The sequence below is a fragment of the Eumetopias jubatus genome, unplaced genomic scaffold (assembly GCF_037043125.1).
Source record: "Eumetopias jubatus isolate StellerSeaLion01/CBP00866 unplaced genomic scaffold, mEumJub1_p1.0 scaffold_11, whole genome shotgun sequence".
In the NCBI taxonomy this organism is placed as follows: Eukaryota; Metazoa; Chordata; class Mammalia; order Carnivora; family Otariidae; genus Eumetopias; species Eumetopias jubatus.
Genome location: NW_028274817.1, coordinates 123,510,968 through 123,533,751, shown reverse-complemented (window position 1 = coordinate 123,533,751; position 22,784 = coordinate 123,510,968). Strand labels below are relative to the sequence as shown.

Genomic DNA, 22,784 nt, shown 5'->3' with positions numbered 1-22,784 from the left:
AAAGGAAGAAGGAAGAAAGGAAGGGAGAACAGAAGGAAGGGTGTAGATTCATGAAACCTATTTTCTCACAGACATGGATTATAGAATAAGACATAGCCCAACTCTCTCCGGGGGGGGGAAAAAATTGGCTCATAGAGTAAGAGTGTATGAGAACTGGCTTTCCCAATTGAGGAAGATGTTTCTCACTATTTCCTCCCTCCCTTTCCACTTCCTTCCTCCTTCCTTCCACCTTCCTTCCGTCTCCTTTCTTCTTTCCACCTGGCCCCCTCTGTCTCACTCTTTCTTGATAGGGTGAAAATCTCTCAAAGGAAATAGCTTCCACTTACATTGTTAGCACATAAAACAACCCTGAGAGACATTCCCTCTATGGGAAAATCACATCGTGATAAGACATAGTTTGTTAGTGAATTTCTGAGCTCACTATCCAAGGTTGTAAGAGAACTCAGGTTGATCTCCCCCATACATGTTGCCCCAACGCTGTGAGCTAAAGGATACCTGAGCGTCCTGAGTAATGGGAAAACTGGGAGAGATTGGCCACGAAGAGACCATGTCCGTAGTTGCATGAACATCCGCGCACGGGAGTAGGCACCTGTCCAGTGGTCCAATCAGTAAGAGAGGGGTGCTCTGGCACGGTGGAGAAGCTGGGCCCCTAAGTGGGCTCAAATCTCACACGCGAAGCTCCTGTCTAACGGAACAGCAAACCTGTCTGGGGAAAGAATCACCAACATAGTCCTGAAAGTTCCCACAGATTAAGATCAAACATGAGCTCACAGTCAGAGATAGACCCACAAACACACATAAACATACAGCACTGAGAACTCTATGTAAAATATGAATAGCTATGTAAGAAATGTTTTGATAAATGAAGGATGGACTATAAGAAGAGAAGCAAGAATCAGGAAATCACGAGGAATTGCAAAGAAGATCTTAAAAAAGACCACACAGAAATTAAACAAGTGGAAACCGTGAGTGTTGAAATAAATACAAACCCATGGACTAGTCAAAGAGCAGATCAGACACAGTAGAAAAGAGAATAAATGGAAGCTATATCTAGAAAATGTTATACACCAACAAGCTCCTCTTTGGGGGCACCCGACTGGCTCAGTTGGTGGAGCGTGCAACTCTTGATCTCGGGGTCACGTGTTCAAGCCCCACGAAGGGTGCAGAGCTTACTTTAAAAAATAATGGTAAATAAAAAATTTTACAAAGCACAGCAAAGATATGGAAATTAACAACTGGAAGTGAACTTAGGTGACAATTGTATGAAAATAAAAATTTCGGGGCACCTGGGTGGCTCAGTTGGTTAATTGTCTCTGCCTTCAGCTCAGGTCATGATCCCAGGGTCCTAGAATCGAGTCCCGCATGGGGCTCCCTGCTCAGCAGGGAGTCTGCTTCTGCCTCTCCCTCTGCTCCATCACCCCCCTGCTCATGCTTCCTCTTCCTCCCTCTCTCTCAAATAAATAAAATCTTAAAAAAGAAAAAAAGAAAAATGTCTATCTTATCTAAACAAAGTTCCAGAAGGAGAACATATAAAGAATGGAGAAGACATATATTTGAACACTCTTCTAATGCCTAAGCAAATATTTGGAAAATGCTAGTAAATATTTACGATATATATGATGTACGTGTGGAGATAAGTATATATGCATTTAGTAATTTGAGTAACTTGGACTATATTCCCCAAATAGATGCTTCTTGTTATTTAGTCATACATACAAAAATTATCAATAAAAATATCCTAGCGCTGAATGGGATTTCCCTAATGTATTTTATATTCTTAAACAATGGAAATACCATACGGAAAAAATAAAACCAATAATGAAAAAATAACGTACTTTTTTTTTCACCACAATCCATTTTTTTCACCCTAGTGATAAATAAATATGAAATGCATTCCAGTGTCCTGATTGGAAAGTTACCAAAGTCTGTAATTCTAGTTTTAGCAAGTCTTCTAATGAATGGCATTATGCAAAGTAACTGACAGACTATTCTCATTCATTGCCATGATAACCATGGGAGGAGCTAAGTTTTTTTCTCATTTTACCACAAGTGAGATGCAAAGAGGTTACGTGCATTAATCTGGCATCACTGACATGCAAGTTTTGTAAAAGAATATTTCATTTTTTATCCGTGTTGTATCCCTAAGTGTTAGGAATGATGTAGGGCATCTAAGTGGAGTGATTGAAAGACGTTGCCAAATTTCAGACGTTTTTATCTCAGACCTGCTGGGATCCACTGTTGCTTCCGCTGAACCTAAAATCAGCGACCGAATGCCCCAGTCTGCTTGGGATTGAGGTGTTCCTGAGTCATAGGGCTTTCAGTGCCAGACCTCGGGAAGTCTTTCACAAACCAAGGTGAGTAGGTCAGTCTACTGGAGATTTCCATCATGGAGGTGGATGGGACGCTAAACAGGACAAGCACTGCATCTCAAATATACCTGATAATGGGTGAGGCAAAAATCTTGGAGGAAATTTACAAAAAAAGACCCCAGAGGATCTACTTCAAGTTATAAATTTGCATGAGTTATTTATCTGGCTGGCCATGAGGACTTAAATGATAAGGAACCCAACCACAAAATATGGAAGAAAAGTCAGCTTTGGGTATCTGTACTGAAGGGGAAGAGACAATAGGGAAATACAGCGTGAAGTTGCCAAGTCAGGGTGCACACACCCAGGGTGAACCATGTGTAAAAGTTTAGTGTTGAAAGAAAGGTTGCATTAAGTAAAAACGAAGGAACAGGCAATTGCATTAAATCTGTACTAGACAATTATGTTCTAGAATATGTGTATTCTATTAGAACGTTCAAAATCACACCCTGAATACAATCGCATCTTTATGAGACTTAATTGTTCAATTCCAAAATTACGGTACGTGTGTGTGATTATGGTAATGTTGACAAATGCATACTGTAATTCGGGTTGCACACTCTTCAGTGATCACATTCCACTCTGGAAAACACATGTAATTCTTCACTCTTGTTGATGCTGGTGTTTAGATGACAATTAAGGGGCGCCTGGGTGGCTCCAGTTGGTTAAGCGGCTGCCTTTGGCTCAGGTCATGATCCCAGGGTCCTGGGATTGAACCCTGCGTCAGGCTCCCCGGAGCCTGATTCTCCCTCTCCCCCTGCTTGGGCTCTCTTTCGCTATCTCTCTCAAATAAATAGATAAAATCTTAAAAAAAAAAAAAAAAGATGACAATTAAGACAACAATGGGCGTTGAGACGTAGTAGGTTCCAAATAGCAATGCCTCATTGCTATGAATCAGTCTGTGCTTGTTAACCTCCTAAATTGCACTTTATCTTTCAAGCAACTGCCATCTTAAAGAACTAGACTTTTCACAATGCTCTTTTAAATACTAAAAGAGTTCTGGTTTGGGGCTTCTTTTTTTCAGTATGACATGTTGTTTTCCGGTCTTTGGAAAGAGGGATTCCACCATTCGTGATTGCAGTGACTATAAATAATGATCCAAAGAAATTCACATTCATGTAGTATTGTAGGCAAATTCTACCCACGAATGCCAAGGGTAATAACAGAAGGCAATAAATTCTGGTAGTGACGCACAATGGGGACAAATACTACCTTCTTGGTGGACACTTGGCATTATCTTGGAGACATTTTTGGTTATCACACTGGGGATTTCTGATGACATTAAGTGGGTAGAGGAATGCTGCTAAACATCGTACATGCACAGGACAGCCCCCCACAAATGTCAGTAGCACTAATGTCGTTAAGCTCAGTATTTGGGAAAGAAATAGATGGAAGAATCAAAATGGTCCCTGGCTTGGCTCCATGCACCTGCGGTGTGCAGCATCTAGATCTGAATACAGTCTCCAACGTCCAACGTCTTGGAGTTTCTCAGAGGACATCTGAAAATATTCATCTTTAAGCCAATTAATTATACAGATGGAGAACACTCACCCCTAAGATGGAACTGTCTGTTTCCATAACAGCAAGAACTGTTTATGTCATGCACCCCAGGAGGAAACTATGCTTCACAGTGAGATCCAAATTCTATGGAAAAGATCTGGTTTACTCCCCACATGGTGCTGCTCCTGAAAGCTCAGCCAAGTGACCTTCTGGAGAGCTGAGAGGACGTCTATCCACTCGTCTAACACATACAAAGCCTGCAAGAGGGCAGCTCCTTTGCTCTACCTCACATTCTTTCTTGGGCTGTCAAAGCCAATTAACACTGCATCTTCCTGTCTTATCCAGTCACATTTCCTGCACATAAGGACCAGCATCAATGGAAAACGGAAATGATAATCTCATTATTTGAGATTGCTGGCATCGAAAATCCACTCTGTACTGTCCCTGGTAAGATGTGAAATTTTAATGTGTTATCCTCAGAATTAACCTTTAGAATATGCATCTTAAAAAAAGGGGGGGAGGTGGTACAATATCTTCTCACACAATAATTGTATTAGCAAAGCAACTGGCATTCAGTTTTGGAAAGGAATGCTTATGTGTTCCTGGAACTCAAATGCCACTTGCAGAAGAGTGGACACTCACATGCCATGATGTGAGGGCTTCAAGGTCAAAGATGTTAATTTGCTGAGGGCTTTGGCTAGTGGATGTTACAATCCCACCGAAAGAAGCAAACACATATGGAAAATGAGCATGTCTTCTTAGCACAGAAACAACAAAATTCAGGAACATACTTGGCTAGAATTGACTATTTCTGCCCCAGCAAAAGGAGGTTTCCAAGTCAAGTTAATCACTGAAATCATGTGTTGGGCTAGTTGGACATCTCAGGGACTCATCATTACCTCAACACTGTGCTCTACAAACAAGATAAAGATTTTTAAGACCAGATTAAGTAAGAATTACTAATATTAAATCAATAAATGTTAACTGGGTGTTCATATTTCAGGAGACAAATCCAGTGGTAATATTAGTATGATGGTTTATCAAACGTCATCATATTCTTTCCAGATACTATAAAATTTAGGGTGTATTACTAGTTTAATTTTGTGTCATCAACAGGAGGATGCTTACTGCTTACACATGCCTCAGAATTGCAATCCTGTTGTGTGGACACATGTTCATTTAGGGATAAATTTAACCAAAAAAAAAAAAATGGGTAAGACTTACATGCTGAAAATGACAAATACTCCTGAGGAAAAAAAAAATTAAAGAAGGTTCAGATAAAATGGAGGGCTAAATCATGTTAATGGATTGAAAGGCTCAAAAGTCTTAAATTGTCAATTTCTCAAATCACTTAAAGATTCATCACTATTTTAATAAAAAGCCCCAAATCCCATTTCTTTATTAAAAATGACACACATTCTATAAATCTATGTGGTCTTACACCAAGCTTTGCTAAACTTACTCCTAACATTTTATGTTTTGGGTTGCTATTGTGAATGGCATATTTTGAGTTTCATTTCCCCCCATGCTTCTTGTTGGACCTCCAACTTGTTGTTAGCTAGAGGTGGGAAGAGTAGGCATCCTTGCTTTGTTTCGGATCTTAAGAGGAAAGCAACTAGTAGGCTGTGATGATGTTCTGTTGGCTATTCTTCTGAAAATATTTTAGTAGTGGTCTACAATGAGCAACAAACAAAATCTAACAAGAAAGTCTCGATGCTATTGCTCCGGTTGTAGAGGGAGGGAATTCTGGAGATTCCCTCACCCTAACCCCAGCCAGTTAGCCTGCCTATGTGAGCCTCGAGCAAATCTAGAACCCCAGATCTGAAAATGTGATTTAATGAGATGGGGGAGAAATCGTGAAAGATTATAAACGAAGAGAAACAGAGTGAACTCTTAGCTCTTGCCACAAATATGTACTGTGACCTATTTGTGTTCTACAACAATGCCTTTATCACATGTCCTCTCAACTAAAAAAGACTCCGCGTGACTCATTAGTTAAGGGATGCTTCACACACATGCAACTCAAAGCCATTCCAGCTCAGACTTCCAAAAAAAAAAAAAATGACAGATGTCCTCAATTCATGGCCCTTTGCAGTTGCAACGTTAAGAATCAACATCTAGCATTTCAAATCTGTGAGGAACAAGGCTTGTTTGCAATCTAATTTAGGAAAGGAGAAAAGGGAAAAAGGGAAAATCTGACAGTGAGGAATCAAGAACTCTAACCTAACATGTAGGAAGAAAATGAGCCGGGCGCCTGGGTGGCTCAGTTGGTTATGCGTCTGCCTTCGGCTCAGGTCATGATCCCAGGGTCCTGGGATCGAGTCCCATATCGGGCTCCCCGCTGAGCGGGGAGTCTGCTTCTCCCTCTTCCTCTGCCGCTCCCCCTGCTCATGCCCTCTCAGATAAATAAATTTTAAAAAGTATTTTTTTAGAAGAGGACGAAAATGAGCCAATGAAAAACTAGAACAGCACAAGGCATTAGGATTAGGGGAAAATTAGATGCATTTGAGAATCATTCATCTTGCCCAGCAAATGTCTTCTGACTGGGAATAGGAATTCTCCAGGGAAGAGACCACTTTTTAGTTGTCTTTGTATCTCCAAAAGGTCTGTCACTGGGTTAGATGAGAGTAGACACAGAAGATGTTGATCCAACGACTCAGTGTTATTGCAGGAAAGTAGCAGGGGAAAGGAACCCATCAGATCATATGTGCCCCACACTACCAATTGCTGGCACACTCCCAAGCTCCCGTGCCAGGTCTCTCACTATTCCCTCCTGCTATCACTCCTTTGCCCTTTGCCTTCGAGCCCCATGTGCACCCTCAGACCCTGGACACTGCCAGACACCCTCTGACCCTAGAATCCTTGTACACCCCAGTCCCTCTGCCCATCAGCACCTGCCTACCCTAAGGGCCCATCCCTATTTAGCTTCTTGTTCCCATTATCAGTGTGTATCCTGCTGCTGGCTCGATAAGAAGCCCCTGAAATGATTGCTTCCAGCATCAAACACTTAGCTCCAGTCCGAAATTATATGTGTGGGTAATTAGTGGATAGGTTTTCCTCTGCCAGTAGACCAGAGTTTCTCAATCTCAGTACTGCTGACACTTTGGGTCTGATGATTGTTGTAGGGGCTGTCTGCTGTGTTGAAGGACGTTCAGCAGCATCCCTGGCTTCTACCCACCAGCTGTCAGTAGCAAACCCCACCCGTGACAACCCTAACTGTCTCAAGACATTGCCAAATGCTCCTGGGTGAAAACTCACCCCCGCCCCCCCCCCCCCCGTTGAGAACCACCACACTAGAGTATAAGCTACATTAACTTAGAAACCTGTCTTCTTTTACTCAATGTTCTGTTTCCCGAGTCCTAGAGCCATAGGAGAGCGCATAGGAGGTGCTCGTGACATTCGGTGGGTAAATGAACAAAGCAGCCATAACCTACAAGGATGTTGGTAGGATACGCTGAGATACGCAGTTCAGCAAGTCTTACCTAATTTCTATCAAGCTTTGGGGACTCTCCTTTCGTCCTCTGACTTTTGTTGTTACCACAATTATTTTGGTCTTCCTTGCTCCCCAGTTGATGCCTGACTGGTCTTCAAGATGGCAGAACACATTTCCTTATTTACCCAGGGGCTTGGTCCTATGTATCCATCACTAGGCACCGGCCTTTCAAAGCTGATGGGATAATAAACCCACTGCCCATTGTGACATCATCAGGAACTTCTTAACCTCGTAATGTTTTGTGTAGAGCAAGTGCTCATCAAGTATGTGTGGAATGGGCCTGACTTGCGTACATCAGCATGAATTAGTACTTCCACATGGATGAAATAAAGTCTGCTGGGAAAAGGATCAGATGACAGCGAGATGTGGTTGATGGAAACTCAACAGACTTGGCTCGGCTTGGGAGTAAAATCCTGCAGAATCAGTCTCTCCGAGCCTTGTTTTTCTTATCTATTGAGCAAAGTGAAACTATGTCTTCGCCACCTACTTCATCAGCGGCTGTACAAAATGAGAGGATATCTGTGGACGGCCACAAAGAAGGCAGTTTCTTTGGTTTTATGAAACGCAAAGCCAGGATCTTCACTCAATCAAATCCTATCGTCTGGGATGGCTGAGTGCTAGAAAACAGAGTAAATATATTGACGCAGATAAAAGTTCAATGGGGAGTTCAGTGGGGGGAAATCTATCTCTACACTGGGGCAGTTAGCAACAGCATCTTACAGAAGGAGCCACCTGCCATCAGTCTTCACGGTGGGAATTAGACACCGGACAGTAGGCTGGGGAATCCAAGCAGGGAAACACCAGCCATACCATACCAGGGGCAATGTTGTGATTTATTTATTCATCCATGCGCTCCACAAATATTTATTAAGTTGTACTAAGTACCAACAGTATAGTACTGAAGAGAACAAAGCCTGCAATTTTGGAGTTTATATCTGGGGAAGAACGGCAGGCAGGAGTTACACATACGATCAATACATACCTCTCCGGTACAATCAATTCCCTCCTACTGATCCTTATGCGACAGCATCACCGTGGATGCCATCTTTATGCTCGACACAGATTAGACATGGATTGGATTTCAGAAAACAGGGGACTTAGAGGAGCCCGAAGACGCAGGCAAATGGCGTTCGAAAGGAATAGGAACATCGTACCGAAGAAGAAGAAAACAAAGTGAACAGAAACAGTATTTTCAAACTCTCAGCTTCATGCACCTTGGCAAGGTGCCCCCACAGGAGGTCTGTCTGAAATGTCATCTTACTGTAAAATCCGGTATCGACCAGGAGTTAGATAGACGATAGATTGATCAATAAGTCGGAGATATAGGTGATATGGAGAGGCAGAAACCCTTGCACATGTGTGTGTGCATCCACACAGAATCACATATTCATACATTATATATATACGTATATATAATCTTATATGTGTGTATATAGTCTCGCTCAGATACTTAGCAAAGACCTGAAACTCATTTGCTCATCTAAATGTTTTAAGTGTTATATATATAATTAGTTGACTTTATATGTATGTAAAAAGACTCAGTTCACATGTAGAGAAGCTAGTCTTTTCAAGAATGATTTATTTTAGAAAGAGAGCGCAAGGGGAGGGGCAGAGAGCATCCCCAGCAGACTCCGCATTGAGCATGGAGCCTGACACGGAAGTCGATCCCATGACCCTGAGATCACAACCTGAGCCGAAACCAAGAGTCAGAGGCCCAACCAACTGTGCCACCCGGTCACTCTGCAGAGAAGCCATTTATTAGGGCGACAGAGCCAAGATATTTAGTCAATTTGATAAGTACTCTGATCATCAACAAATCACTCCGTTAAAAGCACGCAATGGTCTGACTTGCTGCGTGAAGATGCTCCCTAGGGAAACTGTGGAATTCCTGTTTTGGGGGGAATTATTCAGGTTTGAAAAGACAAGAGTACTTCTTGAGAGGATATAATGCTCACCTCCAGGGGTGTCCTGAAGCTCCTTTCCTTTGGACATTTCCTGGTACTACTAAACATATCTCTCTCAAACAGAGGAGATAGTCACACTGAGTTGAATTTTAAGATTTACTTCCTTTGGCGGCGCACGTAGAGTATTTTACCAACACAAGGGAAAGAAAACGAAATTACATGGCCAAGCTCATGTGGTCGCCACTCTACCAGACTGGATGACTTGCCTGCAGTCTTTCTCCCCCTGGAGGGCCAGCTCCAATTGTTCTTTCCCTACCGTTTAGGAGGAAATGCAACTGAGGCTAACGGGCAGCCAAGAGTCCATGCTTCCAAGAAAGGGTGAGAACAGTAAGGTGCAGAAAAAGGTGATTAAATGGGATTCTGGACTGCCTGGGGCCCAGCAGGCGGCCAAACGCAGTAAGCCAAATGTCATCACGTACAACACCTGCCAAATTTTCTTACAACATACTGAGCCCTCCTGAACAATACGGCATTGACGCTGAACGTCAGCACCGTCGTTCTGGTAGTCTACTATCATGACACGCAGCTTCCTTGTGGCACGGCCTTACCCCACAACACCTGCTAATGGATGACTCACCACAGCTCAGCACCTCTGTAACGCGATTTCAAAACCTCAGCACTTAATGCTTCAGGATTTCATCTCACAGTGTTGTCTAATTGTAGGTTAAGACATTAATAATTTGCAGTTCCGCACTACACAGAAACCCGTAATATCTCTAAAGCGGGAGAACCGTCAGAGTGTTTCCAACGCGACCATAATGGTGGCATGTTGCACTCATTCTAGAATTCTGTGCAGATGACCAGCAAATCATAGTTATGGAATCTATCTGTGTCAGGTGTGTGTCTGTGTAGGAGATGATTGCGTGTGCGTGATGTCTTTGTGTCTGGGTGGAACAGGTGTATGAGTGGTATGGGTGTTCATGCATCTGTGTGTACATATTTATGTGCTTGAGAGGTACATGTCCATATATGTACATATAGTCCCCCACTCTCTTTAAAATCTATTTAGTGTTTTCAGATGCCACAGAGATGGACATTTTAGATTCCAAAAATGCTAATGTTTATCCAAAATTTCACCTCCTCCACAAACTCTTTTATAAATTACACATTTGTTTTCTACTTAGTAATAACCAGCCTGAAGAGTTCCTGGAATTGCAAGTACCTACACATTTCTAGAAATACAGAAACGAAACCTGGTGTTTTTCGGTGAGAAGGAAGAACATATTGCATAGCTCTTAGCTTTCTGTATAATCTTCCCAAGTGAGGGCTTCAGAGAGTATTATAGATGGAAGGAATGTATTATTAACTCCCGTCACAGGTGGATAGGATCTAAATATGCATGAGTTTCTGTGTTAATCTGGTGGGGGGAGGAGGTTATATCTCAGAGTATTCTTCTGTTGCATGTCTGTCTCCTTCCTCGTCTTCTTTCTCTTGCTTGTATCCTGAAGGTCTTTCTCTCTCTATCCCTCTCAGCTGAAGACTGATGGAGAAACGAACATGCAGAAGACACTCAGACCTACACACTTGGGGGAAGTTTCTATGGGAGAAAAAGAAGGCATAGTTCAAGGGAGAGGGATGGTGGGCCATCTGGGAAGACTCAGAAGTGAAAGGGAGGACAAGCAATGACCAGCGGACAGAGGGCCAGCTATGCTAGAGTATCAAAGCCAGCTCCCTGTACATTACCTGGGGGCTCTCACCGTTAATGAGAAGTAGACTCCTGTGAGCCACCTGCACAGTGGGGGTGGGGGAGGTGTTAAAGGATGGAGGACAGGACAAAGGAACCTCACACCCTGACCCACCTTGAGTCAAACAGACCTAAGGGGTGCCTCCAACAGGAGTCTGGATGGACTCACAGGTGTTAGACATCTTTGCAGCTTAAACCAGAATAATAATGCATATATCAGAGCAGTAATTTCATTAACAAAATCAAATGAACTTAGACCATGGAATCAACATTATTTTACAACTACCTGAAAATGTATATCCACTTTTTATATGAATTTAACTCACAGCATAGAATATGTGTATGTGTGTATATACAAATATAATTCAGAACATGGAATATTTAAACTGATGTGCTTTAACGCAGGCAAACAATGAGCAAAACAACAGTACCTTAAAAGATGTCTCGTGTTAGGACTTTAGATTAGCTTGTTTAAAACAGACTAATGGGTTTTATGTGAGCAAATATAAGCAGGTTCATTACTTGTCAGTGCTTAGAAAGTATCATCAAACCTGTTATATTAAATGAATTATTATTTTCCTAATGAGTGTTAACTTGGAAATTATCACCTTGCTCTGACTGACAGAATCCCAGAACCATGCCTTGGAAATCTATCCTAATAATTACGTGGGGAGTTTAACTTGCAAATTGAACACAAGAAACCAAGACTTCTCCATCACCTCATTGCTCCACAGAGAAATGCCATTATTTTGATGGGAGCTGATTTTTTTTTTTTTTTTGGCTTGTATAATCTTCCATAAACATCACCCAGACTCAAGTCAGTATACGTAAGGGAGATAGTTAAGCTGCGTGGTGTCTTGGGGAAATGAGTAAATACGACTTACTACTGCAACAACTGTATGAATTCCAGGCTTGTTTGCTATTCTTTGCAACCTAATGTCCCCTTGACCATTGACCACCATGACCCCTGATCAACCGCTGGTGATCTGCAGCCCTTGAGGATGAATATGCTTTGTGGGGAAGGAGGGAACTGAGAGTCTGTTGGTTTTTACAAGTATGATGCGACACCTCCAGAGGAACCTGGGAACATCATCTCATACAGAATCCAATTCATCAATATTTCTACAGCAAAGCATCTAAATGTCTACCCCAGACTGGAAAATAAAGACCATCCGTTGCCATCTGTCAGGTCAGGCTTTGTGCCAAATGAGTTACAAAACCACTTTGGCGATTTGAACTGGTTTTGACTTTTTTTGTTGGATTGGGATATTTTGTGGATAGTGGACTCTGGATCTATACTTGTCCTGGTGTTTATTTTTTATGTTTTTTTAAATAGTTTTTTTTCTGAGATTTTATTTCTTTGTTTGAGAGAGAGAGAGAGCACAAGCGAGGGGAAGATCAGAGGGAGAGGAACAAGCAGACTCCCCACTGAGTGGGGAGCCTGACGTGGGACTCGATCCCAGGACCCTGAGATTATGACCTGAGCTGAAGTTGGATGCTTTACCAACAGGTGCCCCTCCCGATGTTTATTAACCAGTCTGAAGACAACACCAAAAACAAGGACCCAAGAACATCCCATTTAGAAAAAACAAGTTTTAGGTTATGTTCATCCATGTTGGTTAAGCCTTGGATGCTGGAAATCCACGCACTCTAGATGGGATCTGTTATGATGGATGTGAATAGTTAATTAGACCATTTTAACCATTTCCAGTCATGCTGTGAACACCCACAGATGTGGGGAGCGTCACTGGTCAGGTGCACTGACAAACTACCTTCATCCCTTCCAGCATCTGAGTCCCTGAATGGAATTTGGAAGCATTCTGAACATTGACTTCATGTGTCCAGGGGAAAAGATACACTTCGTAAAGGACCCCATACACAGTGGTGATCCATGGAAAGGGTCCGAATGCGTAACCCCAACTTCACTGGGTTGTAAGCGTGCAGAAGCTCACAGGTGCTCCAAGAATGATAGCTGATGTTCTTGCTTCTCTATTAGTAACACTGTTACTGTCTGTTATTAAGTTTTAGCCACGCCCAGATAACTAGATGTGATTTCAGGAGACCCATCCCGTAAGACCATTCCCTCCTGCGTCAGCACCCACAATCTCCAAACAGCCTTGTTCACTGGCCCTGAAAGTCCTCAAGGTCATGACGTCTGTGACTTGCCACTCCCTCGGGAGGTGGTGACAAGAACCAAGAGCAGAACACACATTTCCCCTGTCATGCAGAAGCTGGCTGGCATTTCAGAAGATATTTGAAACACGTGACCCTCAGGAAAACAATTTTGTTTGTCTTTAGCATAAGTCAGGAATTAGAACAATTTGAAAGAGAGGAGTCTATCTAAGGCTGGGCTTGCCTGACTATTATTTCTGGTCATATTCAAAAACAATCCTTCCAAGTAAGGTTCTCTCATTTCTGTCAAGGGGTTAGCTGACATACAGGAAGCACTTTTGATGTGCATGCTGCCCACAACACACAGTGGGGAACCAGCAGCTGAGCCGACACAGAGCGGGAGACAGGGAAGAGAGAACTAAAAATTGCCAGTGCCTTTCCAGGAAAAAAGCTGCATTCAACCTGGAAAAAAAAAAGACTGAAGAACTCTTGAGAGCCACCGCAGTGCAGATAACCTCAATTTTGAAGTATGGATTCATTTTTTACCCTTTCCTTACTAAGCTACAGACAGTCTCGCTGACAGATACACAAGTCAACCATGAGCTTGAACTTCAACACAAGGAATCCTTAATATGTGGACACACTTGGACCCAGGCTCAGCCACGGCCAGAGGAGTGCCTGTTTCCGAGCTCCTGATGGTTGACTGGTCTCTGGCGTCTCACAGGGAACAGCTTGCTGAGACCTACTTAGCACGTCCCAGGAGTTTGGGGAGCTTATCCACAGTAAGCTAAGAGGGGGTGAAAGTGGACTAGGTGATGGTCCTGGGACACACACCTGAAAGGTTTTCAGGCAGCCCCAGTTGGCCAAGCAAGAGCTACCCAATAAACAGAACGTTTCATAGCTTCTCGCGCCTTCCAAGCTTCATGACCTTGTCCTACATCCCTACTCTTGGCATGTTTTCTGCAATAATAAAATCACCGTACAAAATTTTGCATAATATAATAATAATGTACAGAGCAGTGTATAATACAACAATAATCCTGAACAAAACTTTTAATTCTCTGCTTTTAAGAGAATCTGAGCTAAGCGGATACTTTGTGAGTCAAAATTTTGAGGTTATATTGCCGGCAAAATGAAGAATCCAAGCAGATGGATTTCGAACTCTAATGTTGACTTCCACTTCCTCCTTCCACTGGAGCCTTCTCACGGAAATGTACTTGAGTTTTACTTTGTATTAAACTTGCACAATCCTGGGGGTTGTTTTTTTTCCTAAAATGCTTATTAATGCATGCGTGCAAAATAAGAAGAGAAGAAACAAAATGCTTGGTTGGAGAAATCAATTTTCCATACCATCAAAGGAACCGACGGCAGAATATTATGTGTGGGTTTTCATTGCCTGACCAATCTCTCCATTCTCATCTTTCAGGTTTGGGGCAAAATTATACTTCCTCTGGGAAGCCCTCCAGGCTGTCTCCAACATCAAGTGCGATGTTGCTGCTAGCAGCTCCCAGACAGAGGTGTTTAAAGCAGCAAGGGACTAACCTCATTCTAAACTCATTCAAATTTAATTGTCTCTGTTCCCTTCTGGCAAGAACTCTGATGCATCACACTCACAGCGCTATCAACCACTAGAAATCCAGTAACAACGAGCCACATACTCTAAGTTTGGAGCAAACCCCTGAATCACATTAAGTGTGGGGTTATGCAAGGGCAGGGCCCATAAAATGAGAATAAGAACTGCATTAAAAATGGGGACAGAGGTCCTGGTGGGTCAGTTGGTTAAGCCATCAACTCCTGATTTGGGCTCAGGTCATGATCTCAGGGTCGTGGGATCAAGCCCCACGTCAGGCTCCATGCTCAGTGCAGAGTCTGCTTGAGCCTCTCTCTCCATCTGCCTCTCCCCCTCCCCCTGACCCTGCTCACACACATGCGTGGACCTCCTCTGTCTAAAAAGAAAAAAAAAAATGGGAACTAACTATGACATGACCCAAACATCATGATTATATTGGCACATCTTATACAGCTGACCCTCGAACAACATGGGTTTGAAGTGTGCAGGTCCACGTAGAGATGGATTTTTTTTTAATAGATACAGTACATCAGTACTATAAATGTATTTTCTCTTCTTTGTGATTTTCTTAACTTTTGTTTCTCCTACTTAGTTTACTGTAAGAATACGGTATATAAGACATGGAACGTACAAAGTACGCGTTACTCTACTGTTTATGGTATCGGTAAGACTTCCGGTCAACAGAAGGCTGTGAGTTAAGTTTTTGTGGAGTCAAAGTTCTACATGGATTTAGGGAGTGCCTGGGTGGCTCAGAGGGGTAAGCGTCTGCCTTCGGCTCAGATCATGATCCCAGGGTCCTGGGATGGAGTCCTGCGTCGGGCTCCCTGCTCTGCAGAGAGTCTGCTTCTCCCTCTCCTCACGTGCGCTCTCTCTCTCTCATAAATAAAATCTTTATTAAAAAAAGGTTATACATGGATTTTTGGCTATGTGCGGGATCAGTGCCCCTAACCCTCATGGAGTAAAATGGTCAACTTCATTCGCTGATTAATCCTAATGAACCAAAGAAGGTATGAATTAAGCGATGGATTTCATTCTTTTTGTAAATTTCCTGATCTCTGACTTTTTGGCCCATCAAGTATAAACCCAGACTTTCAACAGCGGCAAACATGAGACACACATTGATCACGTGCATTCTGGGTTTATTCTCTGAGCAGTCCGGGTGAAAAACAATACAAAGAACAAAGAAGCCAACAACAACAAAAAAAGCAGAATGTGCACGCACCGTAGCTGAATCTAACGTACCTTCTCTTTCGGAAGTATTGCTTTATTTTGTGACTGCAAACTTTTTCCAAATCCGAAGATACCAGTTCCCCTAACTACAGCAGTGGTGTCCCAAAGACAGGGTTTCAGAAATAAGCCAGCTAAGTGGGTCCAAATTTCAGCATCCCCTGATGGGTAAATGTGTCCTGGAGCTGGCCCGTCAGGCAAGAAAATAATGCTTCTGTGATGCAGAAAAGAAAAACCACAGGGTTTCACTCCCTCAGAGGCAGGGCCCTGGGTGTGCATACTGCTTCCCTCTTCTGCCAAGCCACATGGAAAGGTAAAAGTGCAGCCCCCAGGAAGACACTAAAAGCCTTTGGGAATTAGAGTAATATCTCTCTCAGCAAATAGATGTGCACTGGGGATACAAGGCACTCTCACAAGCTTTGCTGAACGGTGCCAAGCAAAGCAGGAGAGAGGGAGGTGGAAGGATGTAGTCCACGTGGCAGGTTTCTTGATCCCAGGCCCTGCAAGGGGCTCCCTAGGGTTCTCCCTGGGATGCTATGGTCCCTCTGCTATTGTATCCCCCCACACAAGAGCCTTCCACCCATAAACACAGAAGCCTCATGAGGAGGGAAGCCGGTGACCCTCCCTTTCCTGGACAGCTGAGCTATCAGAGCCCTGGACATCTGTGCATCCCCTCAAGAGGCTGAAGCCCTGCAGGCGGGTACCCCCGGCAGGTTGGTTCTCCCTAATATACTGCTCTAGTCATGGGCATCCTTCTTTCCGGAAATATATTTAATGGTAAAATGCTAAAGTAGCAAAGAAGCTGTGCAGAGCATCATCTTCAAAGCCTTCACTCTGCAAAGATCAAAACACAAGTACCAATCTTACTAGGAACAGCACAGTGGGCAAAAATTCTGGGAAGAAAGATTATAATGCCTTGGCCCTTGGAGGTACTCGTAATGTGCCCCCAGGAGAAACGGCTTCTGAGCGCCTTTGGGAGCCTCGGTTCCCCCGTCTTTGAGGGTCTCCTGTTGGGTATAATCTTGAACAAAAGATTTCCTTGGGAGGAAATTAGAGACAATGGCAAAGAATGCTTGGCTCCACGGTCATCCATTCCTGAGTCTGTGCAGAGGGAGGAACCAAGGTGTGACTCAGAAGGGGCAGGTGCACCATGAAAACAACACCCAGGGGCTGTGGGATGGGAAAATACAGACCCCACCTGGCAAAGCAGAGCCCATCACGAAACCCACAAGAGGGGTGAGGCCCTACAAAGATCCCAGTGCGTATTCATGGCTATTCCCCATATTTTAAGATTTATAGGGTATCACTGATGGTTTTATTCAGTTTTATTTGTTTTATTCAGTTTTATTTAAGGAAAGTAAAAATAAAAGTATGTGAAGGCTTTTGTAGATGCATTCGTGTCCAGAACACCTCTGACCTGATGAGGGCCTTCAGCTCTTATATTTGTCATATGTAAAATATCACGCCCTGGGATATTTAGACATCAAACCAAAGCTGTTAAAGGAAAGAATATTGTACATATTCGTTAAAAAAACTCAGCTGTTAAAGGAAAGAATATTGTAAATATTTGTTTAAAAAATTCAGCTGTTAAAGGAGAGAATACTGTAAATATTTGTCAAAAAAATCATTCAAGATAGCCCTTAGTTTTTAAGAGAGTGACTTTAAGCAACCTGGGGTCTTAAGTAAATGAATAGATAACCCGGTTTCTTGGAAATCAAGATTGAATCGAAAATACTTACGTCCTAAAATGTGACATATAACTTTGTTTTGCCGGCCTATCTCCTAGATAAAATTACGGCAAGCTTAATGCTCAAAAACGAAAAATTTTCAGTTCCAGGTTTTTCCCTAAAATTTGTTGTAGGTAAATAACATAATATTGGATCAAAACCCAATATATAAAATAAATATGCAATCTATACTGATAAAAGTAAATGATACATAAATAAAGAAGTGGGGGGAAAGAGACAAATGTCTCGCGAGGGTAAACCTGCCCTCAAGGAGGGAGAGGGTAAATCGCCATTCCTTAAGTGTGGGTTGCACATTAGTGACTTCCTTCCAAAAAGCACAGATTAGAAAGGGGACAACGTCATTCTGCAGTGGAGAACGTGATGAACGTTACCTCCCCTAAGTAATCAAGGTCAAAGTCATCAGTGATAAGTCGTGCTGGTGATAGCATGAACGCCTGATACGGTGTAAGTAGAAGGGCACTCGGTCTCTGTGGACTTCCTCCCCAGAAGCCAAAATCCCAAACTAATCATGAGAAAAACATCACCCAAATTCAAATTGAAGGAGCAGTCTTCCTCACAACTGCCAAGATCACAAGAAAACAAGGGAATAATAAGAAATTGTCACAGTCAAGCGGAGCCTAAGGAGATACAGAGACCAAATGTAACGTGGGATCCTAGAACAGAACAACACAATAGATAGAAACTGAGAAAATCTGATGATGTGTGGTCTTTAATCAATAGTGATGTATAAATATTGGTTCACTGTATCAAATGTGTCATAGTAATATAAGATACTAGTAATAGGGGGCTTTGGTGGGTGGGGTATATAGAAACCATACTATCTTCCAAAATTTTCCATAAATCTAAAACAAAATTTTTAAAAATGTATTTAAAAACCCATTGTAGATAATAGTTTCTCAGAAGCATTACCCTTACATAACATTTTCTCAAAAGAGTAATTCATATATATGTATATGAATTTAAAAGGAATATAATTAAAATTTATATATAGAATTAAAAATTTTAAACTCAAACAGGGCGCCTGGATGGCTCAGTCGGTTAAGCATATGCCTTCAGCTCAGGTCATGATGCCAGGGTCCTGGGATCGAGCCCTGCATCGGGCTCCCTGCTCAGCAGGGAGTCTGCTTCTCCCTCTGCCCCTCCCCCCTGCTCATGTGCTCACTCTCTCACAAATAAATGATGAAATCTTCAAAAACAAAAAATTTTAAACTCAATTGAGAAAGCAGAAAAATCTAAAAGCAGAAAGTAGTGAATATTTATTTTATATATATTTTTAAAGATTTTATTTTTAAGTAATCTCTACACCCAATGTGGGGCTTGAACTCACAACCCTGAGATCAAGGGTCGCATGCTGCACTGACTGAACCAGCCAGAGGCCCCATGAGAAAAGTATGTATGAAAAAATTAACTGGTAGTTCAAGTTTTTAAACCTACTAGGGAAATAAAAAAACTCTAATAAGAAGGGGGGAAAAAAGCTGTAAGAATGTACAACTTTGCAATAAATCCCAATCCTGAAACCATAAAAATGGCCCAGCTTTGTAGCATCGTCAAGGTCTTTTGGAAATGTCCTGACTCGGACTGGATCGTAAGGGCTAATTCAGGCTGGGATATATATGCTTCTTCCCCAAAAACATAGGACATGATTTAGCAGATGGACTTAAAGAATCCATGCATATCTGAGTGGTAGGTTTCTACAGAATTAGAACTGCTTTTGTTGAACCAATGAATCTTAAAGTTTTTCTATATTTTCACATTCCCTGGGTTCCTTGTACTGTATTAGACACTCATCCATTTAAAGCTTCCGAGACTTTAAATGGTTTCTCTGGCAAGAAGCATCTAAGAAGGAACCATCTGAGCGGGCTATTAGTCACCCTTCTTATTTATTGAATCTGTTTTACTTATGGAATGTACTCAGACAAATCCCAGTGCTCAGCTCTTGTTTATACTGAGACAAAAGCTGTAATGGTTTCGAGACATTCCCAGTGGAGGCATTTCCATTACGAGGTGTGGTTCCCCCTTTCGACCGCACCCTCGCGTTTTTCCTGACAGGACGCAGTCACGTGTCAAAATGTAGGTAAAGCTCTACTCTAATGGACAGCTCTTAACAAGAACTAGTCTCTGCAGGTCTCCTTCCATCCAAGTGGCAAACACACCCCCACACAAACACACACACGTCCAACGTTTCGTAACTTGAACTATCAAACTTTAATTGTCTCTTACCTACTTTCCCCTTTGTTGCTGTGGTCATCAAAGTCAGGTAAACTAAACATCAAATTTGGGCATCCCTACGATTATTAAAATGAAGTTATGGCACAGGGTTGTCCGTGGTGATGGTGGTGGACAACTTATTTATCAAATAATTTTATCCTCGGGGAAGTTTAATAAACGCTCTTGACAGCTTCCCGAGTTTCTTCTTCTCACACAGCACTGCTGTCTTCCCACAAACCATGGAATCCTGCTGATAAACAGCTACTCGGCACTTTATCTTCTTTATTAAATCCAGAAAAACAATCCCTAATGGAAATAAACACCAGTCATCATGTCTCCAACTGCTGATGCCTATAACTCAGTTTTAAAAATCAACCCATTTTCTAAAGTGCCTCTTCATCTCTAAGTGGTTTCTGGAAAGAGAAAAAAATATTAGGAACGATGCCTGTGTTGTGAAAGAGGTGTGTTCTTTTATGAGCAAGGGGCAGAGAGGCCTGTTTAATAATTCAGCATCAACTATTCCAAGACATCTTGATTGTTAGGAGGAGAGGTCGGGTCGGTAGCAAAACAGATAAATTTTACATAATCCCCACTGCAACCCATGCCAGGATAGTCATGCTGTGTCTTGACGATATAGGGGACCTCATGCATCCTTTTGATAAGAAGCTGAAAAGGAAATTCGCGGTTCAGTGGAGGCCTTTCTCTAACCGAGATCATGGAGCACCTGTGCTGTTAGAGGTGAAGCTGAGCAAAAATATGCCCCCGTCCTCAGGGTCTCCTCGTGGAGAGAGACAAGTTAACCCCAAACCCAGCATTCCACTGATGGAGGAGAAATTGAAACAGTGGAAACTGGGAAGAAGAAGCCTTCCAGAAATAGGGACACGCAGAGACAAAACAGAGCAGACAGACAGATGGTCCCTGCAGTGAGAGAAATCTTTTCAGAACTGGGGAGGTGAGGAGGACAAGGTAAGCGTTTTGGAATTCTCCAGAATATGTCTCCAAGCAACACACAGGCTCACCCCTCCAACGGGCATCCTCAAGACATACCACCTGTTTCAAATGTCCAGTGGCTTCCTCTGAGGTGTTAGGATGCAGAAGAGGGTCTTCAAAGAGGGTGGTCCCACCCTACCCACAGCTGTATCGTGCACATCTGTCTTTGCACAAAGAGCAAGGTGTGAATTACCTCACCAGAGGCCCCCGGGTAATTCGGTGAGGGTAATTTTTACAAAAGAAATAAAGAAGGTGATGAATACCGTAAAAGAACAGACGCTGGATTCACACATCACTCTCAGTCAACAAATGTTCAAGTGCCAAAAAGTTGGCCAGTTCCTGGGGATAGGAGTTTTACCGTTAGCATATTTCACTCTGTGTGTGTGAGTATTTAATTACTGTTACACCGTTCTAATGGATTGATGCATTTATTCCTGGATGCCAGGTAGCAGATACCTTTTGGTGTGGTTTCTTTCGGTTTTGGTTTCCCGTAAGAAAGCTACTGACTTTTCTTTGTCATTTTGTGAGGGCATTTTCATGGGAACGTATTTGCCCTGACATTCCAGTGAAGGAACTCCTGCCAGGTGACCGTGACCTTCAAGTTAAACACTCGGTGGTCCGTTATCCATGATCCTCAGATCACTATACTCATCAGCAGCATTTAGCACACTTGATCTTTTTTTTTTTTTTTCTTGAAACACTGCACACGTGCCCGCCAGGACCTACCCCTGCCGTTCCCCCTCTTGATCCCCACCCACGGCCATGCTCCTTGAACCAAGTCCCCAGAGGAGGACATGGTCGAACCAATCAAATGTGACCGGATGTGGCACGCACCACACCTGAGCAGAAGCTTGAAGGGCTGTTGCACATTTCCCTTCTGCTATGAGCCCAACCTCCTCAGCTCTGGGGCGGGGGGGGTGCCCCCAGCTTGGATTCTGGAGTGAGGAAGACACGGATTAAGAGCAGGGCTGACACCAACCCATCACTTGCCTGCATTGCAAGAGAGAGAGAAAATGAACCACTGGTGGCAAATAATTGAAATGTTGGTTTTTGGATAATGCAGCTTTACTTCTATTGTCTCTGTCTCTCCCTCTTCTCCCTCTTTTTCTTCCCTTTCTGCTCTTCCTCTTCCTCCTCCCTCTTCCTCTTCTACCCCACTTGCTTCTCCATGTAACTCTGATTCAGTCCCCTAACTACAAATGCCATCTACCTTCTGTTGTCTCCTCAATGGGTACCTCCAGGCCAGACCTCACCCTTCACACCCCACTTCCATACTCAGCTATACTCAGTTGTCCCTAACTTGCAGAAAATCCACTTCCTTACTCCCAAACTGCTCCTTGTACAAGCTCCCTGTCCTCAGGCAACTCCATCCTTCCTGCTACTCTGGCCAAAGGAACTCTAGGGGGTCCCGACTTGACTCCTTCTCTCTCATTCCCCATCCAAGCCATCATCAATCTGTTGGTTCTTCCCCTGAAATAGTCCCAGAAGCAGAACACTTCTCACCAGCCAGCTCCCCACCGACATCCAAGTGGGGATGTCAGCCAAGTGGTCTCCCTAAATATACCCATACTTCCTTCCTTACAGCTCGTTTCCCAACCAGGACTCAGAGTGATCCAATAAAAATGTGACTCTTAGCTTGTCACTCTTCTGCTCGACACTCAGTTGCGGCTTCTCATCCCTGTCATCGAAAAGCTAAAGTCCCTTCCGTGGCTTACAAATCTTGTAGGGTCCAACGCCCAGCCCTTCTCCATTCTCATCTCCACTCTGCTTCTTTCTGCAGTCCAGCCACACTGGTCACCATGACATTCCTTGAACACAACGAGGTCTATACCACATCAGGGTCTTTGCAAAAGCTGTTCCCGACTTCTAGAAAAGTCTTCCCTTCAAGCCTGGCCTCCACTGTCCTCTGCACTTAACAATCA

The 22,784-nt window shown here is 43.0% G+C and overlaps 1 protein-coding gene across 4 annotated transcripts in view; it reads right to left on the bottom strand.

Moving 5' to 3' along the window:
* The window catches only part of NLGN4X (neuroligin 4 X-linked), a 212,176-nt gene that overhangs the window by 162,993 nt on the left and 26,399 nt on the right, over positions 1-22,784 (bottom strand). Inside the window, exon 3 of one of the 4 annotated variants that reach the window (XM_088028522.1) lies at positions 13,798-13,836. The exons of 2 other annotated variants lie outside the window; for them this stretch is intronic. In XM_088028522.1, coding sequence (XP_087884648.1) covers positions 13,798-13,836 — 39 coding nt within the window. Of the gene's footprint in view, positions 1-13,797; positions 13,837-22,432; positions 22,447-22,784 lie in introns of all 4 variants that reach the window. One more of the 4 variants, XM_088028521.1, reaches the window with a different exon arrangement.